Raw genomic sequence first — 11013 nt, 5'->3', positions numbered from 1 at the left:
AGGCCTTTGAAGACCTGAGCAAGCTGATGATCAAGGCTAAGGAAATGGTGGAGTTATCAAAATCAATCGCTAATAAAATTAAAGAAAAGCAAGGCGACGTCACAGAAGATGAGGTGAGGGAGCTTTTTTTTTTTTTTTTAATCTTTACAGGGTTAGACACTGGATAGAATACAGCGATGTCCTTGAGGTTGACCAGTACTCTTCCCTCCCACTGAGCTATGTCTGTGGCTTCTCACAGTTTTCTGCTTTCTATTTTATTATTATTATCATTATTATTATATTTATCTATCCATCTATTTATCTTTCGGGGCAAGCTGTGCTACAGCATGCATGTAGTGGTCAGAGGACAACCTGTAAGAACTGTTTCTCGCCATTCCATTTTGGAGGTCCTGGGCATCCAGTTCAGGTGTTTAGGTTTGCTGGCAAGCACAGCTGCCCACTGAACCACCTCAATGACCCTGCCTTGTTAGTGTAATGGTTTTATTCCTTGGGTTAGGTGAATGTGCTAAGGGGAAATTAGGTCATACTCTTTTTTTTTTTCTCTCTCTTTTCTTTTTTTTCTAGTTCTACAAGGACTCAAGATTATTTCTTTCTTATAATGTAGAAAATAATGTTATTGAGATGTCTGAAGAGTAGCTGTTTCGTACAAGTCTGTTTCTGATGCCTGCTTTCTTAAGTTTGGCCATAATCTGGTCATATCCATTTCCCCCTTGTAAGTTTTTAGTTTTAGCATTTGGTTAGCATTAAAAATAGCATAATTATTACCTAATTTACCTCTCACACAAAACTTTGAAAATAAACGGTGTGGCAGACTGGGATAGAAGGAAGGAGAATCACAATTTGTTCAAGGGACGACTATGAAGTTCACTGCCTTGTCGTTCACAGCATGGAAACACAGAAGACATGGCTATATAGAGAAATCATGGAGCCTCATTGAGTTTGTGATGAGGAATCTCAAATGTTGTGAGGAGAAGCTAACGTTACAGTCTGCTGATGCATTCCTCTCTTCTCTTACAGACCATCAGGTTTAAGTCGTACTTGCTGAGTATGGGAATAGCCAACCCTGTTACCAGGGAAACCTATGGCTCAGGCACACAGTACCACATGCAGCTGGCCAAACAGCTGGCTGGGATATTACAGGCACCTTTGGAGGTAGGTAAAGCCAAACCCCAGCATACTTTCAAAATTGTGGCAAGTTATTTTCATGTCATCAGAATCTCAAGAGCCTGTTTTTTTTTTTTTCATGGTGTGGCTAACATTAAATGATATTTTTATTCTTTCAGGAATATTAAGTATTATTAACTATTATTATGGCATTCCTTAATTCTATACTTTCTTCCTTTACTAAGTAAAATGAATTAAAACATTAAATACACATTAAGTTTTGTTAGCATTTAACGACCCTTCCTCTGAGAGGCTTCAAGCCACCAGGCTCCTTGGTCCCCAGTACCTTCTGTCTTCTTCTCGGCTCTCATGCAGAGGAATCAGGGAGGTTCTCCAAGACTCTGTCATAGCCTCTGTGCACTTGCCCGCGATGAGGTGGCTCCAGGCTTATCTTCTTATGTCAGTTCACCAACCAGTGTCACAAGGCTGAGAATGTGGCAGAGGCTTGCTCCTTCTCTGCCTCATGTGGCTGTGCCTCATCCCACTCTTCCTGAATTAGCCAATGTCATGCTTGTTGAAGCTCACCCAAATAGTGACACACGTTGCCAGCATTACTCTGGCCTCTTGGGTGCTTCTGGTGCTTATCAGTGTGGCTTCGGTGGCGACACACATGGCCTCTTAAGTTCTCAGATTTTTCTTGATCTGAATCACAAGTCTGCAGTCAGAAAACCTAAGCACACCTTTTGGAACATGGTATACTTCCCTTCTTTTCATTTAAATCATATTAAAGTCCATATATGAAATTTGAAACACTACAAAGTATGTCAGTAAGCTCTCTGGTATATAATAAATACAGCTTTTTAAAGGAAAGCAGTGTTCTAATTTGTGATTTCGCTCAGATTGTGATCTCTGTTAAGAAGTGCTAAGTGCTTGTTGTTCTTTCTGATCTAAACAGGAACGTGGGGGGATAATGTCACTCACAGAGGTGTACTGTTTAGTGAACCGGGCCCGAGGAATGGAGGTAAGAAGAACGTTTTTAGATGACCTTTTACTAAAGCTCCCTTCTCTAGTGAGTACACACTGAGGAAGGGTACATCAGGGCTATTTTCAGAAGCAAAATGGTGAAAGAAAAAAAGGTTGACCTAGGGTCCAAAAAATAGATTATGTTCCTGGTTCTGCCAGTGACCACTGAGCAGCCTTCCACGTTGCACGACACTGTCTTGGACCTTAGTTCTGTTACCTTGAAGTGAGTGATGCCATCAGTTCTATGTTCTGTGTTTGCACTGGATGAATGGAAGCTTTTCTCTGTCTTTGACACAAGCTCAGCTGGACTCGACTTTCTTTGTAGATGGTGCAGAGACAAAGCCCCCTCACTCCTTTGGCTGTGTGTCCGATACAGCTGTGTGTCCGATACAGCTGTTCTTTAGACCCTTAGCCAATCACACCTGGTGCATTGTCCTCTGACACTCTCTCCTGGTCCAGTGATACCCCGCAGTCCAGTGCAGACTTGTGTAAGCAGTCACTTCATATGACTCATGGGTGTCTTTCCAACCTTCTCCCAAGCCCCATGAATGCAGCCGTCCTCATGTCACCAGACACAGGGTTGTCCATCAGCACATGCCACCTGTTTCTTCACTTACCCTCAGTGACTCGGTGACACAGCTACTCTTACTATCCTCGCCTTGAAGATAATTTGGGGATGAGGAAATTAAGGTGTAAGTAATTTGACTGAGGTCGCCTGGAGACAGCGGTTTAACCGGTATTGTACTTAGGCTTGGCTGGCTCCGGAGCCATCCCATGTGACTCATCACTATGCTTGTGTCACCACAGCGCTGATTTATTAAGGCCATGTTATCTAAAACAAAGGCCACTGGTAACTACATGTAACAGGTGTGAATTATAATGCAGAGATAAAATAAGCAAAGGTCAGCATCCATGTCAAAAACGTGTCATTGTTATTATTTATGACAGAGCTGACATGTGAGCCCGGAGCCTTCACACGCTAGGCCAGGGTTCTACTGCTCAGCTACACCCAGCCCTTTTTCTGTCTTGATTTTTATGTGGGTCCTAGAAATTGTGAAGTCGTGGCCTGCACTGTGCTGCTGCAGTGGAGTTTTTGGCTTCTTTCTTTATCCTTTTTGCCTTATGATTGAGTTATCTGCAGTACTGGATAATACTTTTTTTTTTAACTTTATAAAAAATTTTTAATTTTTATTATTAAAAAAATAGCTTGAAAATAAAACATCACATACCAGAATTAACCAGACTCAAAGCCTGCATAACTCAACAAGCTCTCTTGTGGTTAGAATTGACACGCAAACTGAAAGCTATGAGGCTTCAGATGAAATGTTAAATTTTTACTATCAAGGATATTTTATATACTTATCCACCATCAAAACCAAAAATCCGGTGACAGAATTATAACTAGAGAGATAGTTAGCATTTTATCCTCTTTCCTAACTTGTGTCCATCACCTGCTTCGGTTCTTCCTCATCCTGTTAGGTTAGCCTTTCTTGTTCTTTTTCCTCCTGTTATATGGTACCCACATGTGCATTTCTTCACATACACACACACACACACACACACACACACACACATAGAGGCTAGCTTCCACATATAAGAGAGCATGTAGTTTTCTGAGAATGAATGACGTCAATTAATATTTATATATTCTAAGTCCATCCATTTTTCAGCAAATCTTTTACTCTATTTTTCTTTAGAGCTGAATAATATTCCATTTTAGTTCCAACTTAAGTGCACACACACACACACATAAAGTTTCATTATCCACTCCTTTGCTGATGGACAAGTCAGTTGAATTCAGTTCTTTGCTATGGTGAGTAAAGCAGCAATAAACCATGGGGTACAAGTGTCTCATGGAAGATAGGCAGGTCCCTGGGTGTATGCTAGGAGTGAAATGACTGGGCCATATGTCACTGAGTTTTTATCTGATTTGTAATTATTACAGTTATATAGGACCACTCTGTCGATTTTCAGTGTAAACTGGATTTCTTTTCCTCATTAGTTGCTCTCACCAGAAGATCTAGTAAATGCATGCAAGATGCTGGAAGCACTGAAATTGCCTATCAGGTAAAGGAATCCTCTCGGGAATCTTCAACTGTAACCATGGTCCTCCACAGAGCAGACCTGAGAGTCTACCCAAGCTTTACACTGCATGGCAAGCCAAAACGATGGCCTCTGGAGGTTATGTTGTATGTGATCTGAATTCACCTGTACCGCAAGCGTCTGCTGTCCTCTTGCCTTCATTCTATCAGGATGGGTGTGTCCTGGGGCAGATCATATTCACACTCTTGTGATTTCCAAGAGGAAGCTCAGGAACCTTCAGCGGTGCACATGCCCGATTCTGAATTGCCCGTTCCTTCTCCTCAGGCTAATATCACCTCAAACCAGAAAAACCTTCTCATGTAGGTTGTAGCTCATTGTCTTACTGTCTGTTAATTCTGGAATTCTTGAATTCTGTCATGGTTACATGTACCCATTATGGCTTAAACATTGTGTGATTGTCCTCAGGCTCAGGCATACAATCAAACAGAGCACGGCTTGCCTCTCCTTTGTGGTTGAGCATCGTACATGTGTCCACACTTTGTTCTCGCTTCTGTGTTTCCAGGCTCCGGGTGTTTGACAGTGGTGTCATGGTCATTGAGCTTCAGACACACAAGGAAGAGGAAATGGTGGCCTCAGCCCTGGAGACAGTATGTGAATCCCGTTTCTTTCAGTCCTTAGAGCTCGTCACAAAGATCCAAATGCATAGCCACTTGAGAAGCAGGATTTACTGTTGAGTTTACCTTTGCTAAAAAGGCACTCACAGGCTTAGTGGTTTGTGATTGATAAGGACGTGCCCATTTAATCAGCATCCATAGTAAACGTTTTTGAAGTTTCTGTCCCTCTAAACATCATCATCATCATCACCATCACCATCACCATCACCATCACCATCACCATCATCATCATTGAAATAGATTCTTCTCTCATACAACACAGCCCCACCACAGTTTCTCCTCCCTTCCTGCTGCTCTCCCTGCTCTCCTCCTCACTCTTCCCCTCACCAAATCCACTTCCTGTTTCCCTTCAGAAAAGAGCAGGCCTGCAAGACACACCCACCAAAGGCGCTTGCTTTCTTGTTGAAGCTCAGCATTGGGAAGAGGTTCTCAAGTCACACTCTGTCCTGGACCTGATTATAACTCTGTGTGCTCCCACCAGGGCATGTGATGCAGAGTTGACTGTGGTCCTTTGCTAGGTTTTCATTAAGGGCCTCCTTACATCATGAGCAGCTTGGTGGTGTTCTGTAGCCTCCGCTCTGCCTGTTCTGAGTCCATCAACTTCTATAGAATTGATCGCTTCAACTTAGTCCTATGGGACTGAGGAGATGACTCAGTGGTTAAGAACACTTGCTCTCCCCCAGGACCTAGGGTCAGTTCCCAGAACCCTCATGGTAATTCACAGCCAGCCACAACTCCAGTTCTAGGAGATCTGACCCCCTCTTTTGGTCTCTAACGGCACCAGGCACAGATATGGTGTACCTCCATGTAGGCAAAATACTCAGGTTCTTAAGTAAATCTAGAAATAAAAGAGGTTTAGTTTTATAGTGACTATTTGGGTTTTAGGAGAAAATCCAGTAAAACATTTCCTACATGTTCTGACTCTATATTCCTCTAAGTGTCCCAGGTCGATCACACTTGCTTTGTTGGCTTGCCTGTTTGTTCATTTTGGTTTGTTTTGTTTTCTGCTGCGTGGTGCCACTAGGTTTCAGAAAGGGGATCCTTAACTTCCGAAGAGTTTGCCAAACTTGTGGGAATGTCTGTCCTTCTGGCTAAAGAAAGGTAAGGAAGCCCTTGCCCCCTCGCCATGGTATGTGTTGTGTTTCTGAGTGAGCAGATCACTGTGGGGTTTTTTTTTTTTGTTCCCAGGCTGCTTCTTGCAGAGAAGATGGGCCACCTTTGCCGAGACGACTCCGTGGAAGGCTTGCGGTTTTATCCAAATTTATTTATGACACAGAACTAAGAATTTTGTACCTGAAATATTTTTTTGTCAACGTGCTTGCATTTTGCCAAGGTCTCATGACGTTGAGCTAAGAGATAAACCCAAAAAAACCAAGAATTTGTTAGAACTTCACAGTATAATATAAAACTCTGAATCTCTCCCAAAACATGGTCTCAGAAACTTATTTAGGGTACACATAGGAAAATACATAAAAATGAATATGCATTTAAAGTCATGCTATAGCTGTGTAGAACTCCTGGGAAATAACTTGAAACCTGGTGGATATTAATTTGATCCTGAGTTCAGGTCCTTGGAGGAAGAAAAAGTCAAGTTGCATGTTTGGATAGATCAGGTAGTCATTTTGCCATGACTACGCCTCACCGAATTGTAAATGTTTTCCTCTGCATCTAATGTGCCCATCTTTGGGGCAGGCATGAAGGAAGGGGGCAGCTACACTGTGGTTTAAGAACCAACAGCACTGAAATAAAAAAAAAAAAAAATCAAGCTGCAGAAAGCCGTATCAGGCTCTTCCTAGGAGGCATTGGAAGCAGATTTAGGCATGCCTCTACCAGATCAAATAAAATATCTTTGGAAAAGGAGAGGGCTGGCCTAGGATGCAGAGGCCTTGGGCTTTCGACCTACCACCCCTGGGGAAGGAGGGGGTAAGGAAATGTTATGCATTTACTCCTCAGGTTCTTTTTAGTTTTTAAGCGATAATTTCATGAATAGCATTTTTAAAGTCTACAGGAGTATCATTTTATTTACGAAATGTGGACTTTGAAACGGAAGTAAAGAGCTGTATAGACAAGCCCCGAGTTGTAATCCCAGTAGGAGAGTTGGAAAGTTCTGGTTCTGGAAGGGCATGAAGTGCATAGGACCTTAGGAACATATGTGAAGCTAGGCTGTGAGATAGGAAAAGGTTAGCAGATCTCCTTTCTCTTCTCACAGGAAGTCTCAGTACTCAGCCAGAAGCATATTCCTATCATAGGCCAGCCATGTTCCTTTCTTCTGTGCCCTCCATGCCATCCGTTGCTGATAACAGAACCTGGCTAGCACCACCTCCAGATTGCTGGAGCTTTAAGTAGGTTGCCCGACTTCATATGTATAGCATGGTGACATTACCTCAAACTCAGAGCCTGTAGGACAGAAGGTGACCGCCTTTTGGAGACTGAGCTGGAAGTGGGAAGGCGGTAATAGTGTGGCCTTGGAACCACAGGGAGGGACTCGAAGGCATACTCCCTGGGAGTTTGAGGATACTCTGGACAGAGTGGAGGCTACTGCAGATGACCTGTGGAGACGTACCAGTGTCCTCAGCTGCAAACCAGGGAGCTCCACCCTGACACCTTCCTGGAAAGTGACTGTTGCTGCCTCTGTTCTCCAGTGTCATGAGACCGCTGTGGCCATGGCTGCCTTCTTAGTGTGGGTTTTCCAGTCTGTCATTGATGGTGGTGACGTTAGATCTCCCCTAATCACCTCATTCTTTATCTCAGGGTTACTTGAGGGTTAATTCAGAGTTGGCTACCCAAATCTTCTAGGGATTGGGTAGACCAGTGTCGGTTTATTAGTGTGTCTCGACTCTCTCTGGGATGCACATAGTCCATCACATGGGCCTGATGCTCACACACACACACACATACACGCACGAGCACTCACTCACCTTGTCAAACTAAGGTTCTTCAAATCCACAGGTCACTGATAACCTGTTTTAGCACTTGGACTGGTTGTTGAGTTGTAGGGGCTACTGGATCTAGCTCTAATGGTTTGGCATCACCACAGTAAACATACTACATCTGTTTATTCAGTGTGACAGGAGATTAACAAAAATGGAGCAGTCTGATTTGTAGAATGTGGAAAAAAGATGAAGTGACATAAACATACTTTGAAAAAGTCACATTGATTAAAAAGAAGAAGAAGGAGGAGGAGGAGGAGAAGGAGAAGAAACAAACATTGTTTGGGTTTGTTGTTGTTGTTGTGTTGTTTTTAAATCACTGTTTCTGGACCTTGGTTTATCCTTTGGCTCTTCTTTTCTTGCCCAGTGTGTCACTGTGGTCCTTTGGTACTGGCTGTGTTTAAATACAAACCATTCAAGCCCTGGGTGCACAAATGTCCTGCTCTTGGTGCTCATCACTGTCACTTTTGTTTTCCTGACTTTGCTCTTAGGAGCATGGGTATGTAAGTGTATGATAACGAATAGTTTAGTCACTGTCAAGAAAATGAATTTATGCTGTATAACTGAAGGCTGTTGTCAGGGTTAGATGATTCGTATTGATGTATACACAGTAAAATTATTGTAAAATTTTAAACTGATTTTCTTAACTTGATGTTCTTTTTAAAATTTCTGTAAAATACATGAAAGTGATAAATGTTTAGTCACACTAAGTCAATATGGGAATTTTTCTGTTTTATGATTAAGCATTGCTTGCTGGTTGTCTTTGAGATTTTATAATTTAGTTACCTTAAAAAATGGGAGATGAGTTACGAGTTGTTTTATAACTCTTGATTCAGACCTCACTGTGGACCAACCATGTGTGTGCATTCACGTGGATGTATTACCTCATGCCCCTGGTTACCAGACTAAGCTGACCGGGACGTGTGGTCATCATTGCCAGAGGCAAATACTTAAAATGGTTATCTTCTGCACAACAGTCCCTGCACCTTTATTTTGGTACAATGGAGTCACAGCTTGTTCGGTGACTAGGTTTTGAAAACTTACTAAAGTCAAAGTCAAGCACGCTCAGAGGGACTCGGAAGACCTCTTAAATTGCCAGTAGAGTTGCTTCTACGGTCTTACAGTGTGAGTTCTGGGAAATGATACGTAGGTATGCATACAGTAAGCGCAGCATATGATGATGTGTGTGCCAACGGTGGGCTTTTAACAGCACTTGCACGGTTTAGATGTGTATAATGCCCTTTTGACCAATAGCTGTAGTTGGACTTATGTAAATCTGTTGTCAGTCCTATCCTTTGTGATAGACCCAGAGGGCAAGCTTAACAAAGACAGGTTTTCCCAACTTGTTCATGGGAATATTCCAGAGTCAGGACAAGGTCTGCCACACAGTAAGCATTCAACAAAATGATCTTGATACACACACACACACACATGGTTTGGTTAAAAATACGTTATTTTTTTATAATTTATTTTATAATTTTATGTAAGAAACTCTGAGAAGGGTGACCTCATTAGGAAAACAGCCACAGAATCGACTTTCGCTAAAGGTAGAGATTGCAGGTGTATACTGTCACACCTGGTTTAAGGAACCTTATCAATTTTTTTTGTAATTTTTTTCCTTATTTTTATTAGTTCTATGAGAATTTCATACAATGCATTTCGATCATAACCCCCCCCCTTCTCCTACTCCTCCCAGAGCCAACCCCCTCTTTCCCTGCCTTCTGTCTCTCTCTTTAAAAACCCGTCAGGGGCTGTAAACCTTAAAGAAAACTGACTCTCTTCCCAGTAGCTACAGATCGATGGGTAGGACCTCAGCCCAACTCCTGTCACCACGCTGCGGTTTGGGCTGGCTTGAGCTTGTGCAGATCTTGTGCGTCTCAACTGATGTAAATCCATATGTACAACTGCCCTGCCGTATCCAGGAAACACTATTTCCTTATACCCACCCTCTGCCTCTGGCTCCTCCAGCCTTTTAGCCCCCCTTCTCCCCCTTCTCCGTGACCCTGTAACCCTGGGAGGAAGGGATGTGATATAGATGCCATGTTTAGGGCTGAGAATCCCACAGTCTCTTACTCTCTGCACCTTGAACAGTCGTGGGTCTCTGTTAATTGCCATCTACTTCAAAAAGAACCCTCTCTGATGAGGGTTGAGAGATGCACTAATTTACGGGCATCGTGATAAGTCACTAGGAGTACTTTAATACTGTGTCCACTTAGGAGAGTAATAGTAGTAGGCTCTCCCCTGGGGCCTATGACCTGTCTAGCTACAGGTTCTTGACATTGATAACAGTACCAGGTATGGGTTTGAATTTGTAGAGTAGGCTACGTGGTTGTTACTCCCAGGACAGTTGAGCCCCTACTGGACCAGTGGACACACCTTGCCTGGCCAGTAATTCTTAAGCTCTCAGGATTCGAAGTTCAATGAGATTGGTGATTCCTTTTCTCCTCTGGTAGCATGCATAGAACATTCCAGTGTTCTGGATGTAGGGATGAAGCTTCCAAGTGAGTATTTAATGTCTCCGTGTTCTGTGACTCAGGTGTGTGGCAAACACCATAGGATAACCAATGGAAAACCTAGTGCCGAAAACAGGTTACCTCTTTTGGAGTTGTTGTCACATGAGGTCCCATAGACCCCCAAACATGTCCTGTCGCCAGCGGCTGCTCTCTGGAGCCCACTGCCTGGATGCCAGGCTCTGGAGCTTTGGCTGATAATGATAATCTCATCTCAAAGGGAAGAAATTGTCCGGTAAGCTGAAGAGGCAGGCCCACTCATGAAGACAATCCTGTTTCTGGTGTGTGCCTAGGTCTGTCCAGACTTCATTCCTTACTGACTTCCACCCATAGTAGGCTAAATCGTATCAAGCCTTGTACCATCCATCCTGCCATAGAAAAACCCATTTCCTGGATATATAGCTCTGTTTTTAAAGTTTCTAAAAGTTGCTGTCTTCCCTATATATTTAACTCTATTTGGTCTTGTTCTTTTAACATTTGCTTTGAGGCCACAAGGAAATAACCGAGTTTCTTTAAGTTCAAAGATTGCCAGTTGTCATATCCTAGGTGGCTCAGGTTCCAGAACCCTGGCTGGGGAGGAGAGGGAATGAGGAAAGGAGACACATGCATGGATGACACGTACTGTGAAGCATACATGCACAGATAACATGCACTGTGAAATTCACATGCACAGATAACATGCACTGTGTAGCACACATGCACAGATAACATGTACTGTGTAGCACACAT

At 42.9% G+C, this 11013-nt stretch overlaps 1 protein-coding gene across 2 annotated transcripts in view; it reads left to right on the top strand.

Annotated features, from left to right (window-relative positions):
* Vps36 (vacuolar protein sorting 36 homolog) overlaps positions 1-8489 on the top strand; it is a 27449-nt gene extending 18960 nt beyond the window's left edge. For both annotated transcript variants that reach the window (XM_028782893.1, XM_028782894.1), the window contains exons 7-13: positions 3-113; positions 1018-1152; positions 2060-2125; positions 4130-4194; positions 4733-4817; positions 5869-5945; positions 6033-8489. In XM_028782893.1, coding sequence (XP_028638726.1) covers positions 3-113; positions 1018-1152; positions 2060-2125; positions 4130-4194; positions 4733-4817; positions 5869-5945; positions 6033-6126 — 633 coding nt within the window. In that variant the 3' untranslated portion in view covers positions 6127-8489. The remainder of the gene's footprint in view (positions 1-2; positions 114-1017; positions 1153-2059; positions 2126-4129; positions 4195-4732; positions 4818-5868; positions 5946-6032) is intronic.
* The last annotated feature ends 2524 nt before the right edge of the window (positions 8490-11013 follow it).

Source organism: Grammomys surdaster, unplaced genomic scaffold, assembly GCF_004785775.1.
Source record: "Grammomys surdaster isolate TR1022 unplaced genomic scaffold, NIH_TR_1.0 919, whole genome shotgun sequence".
Taxonomy (NCBI): Eukaryota; Metazoa; Chordata; class Mammalia; order Rodentia; family Muridae; genus Grammomys; species Grammomys surdaster.
Note: the sequence above shows the minus strand (reverse complement) of the source record. Positions and strands in the feature narration are given on the sequence as shown.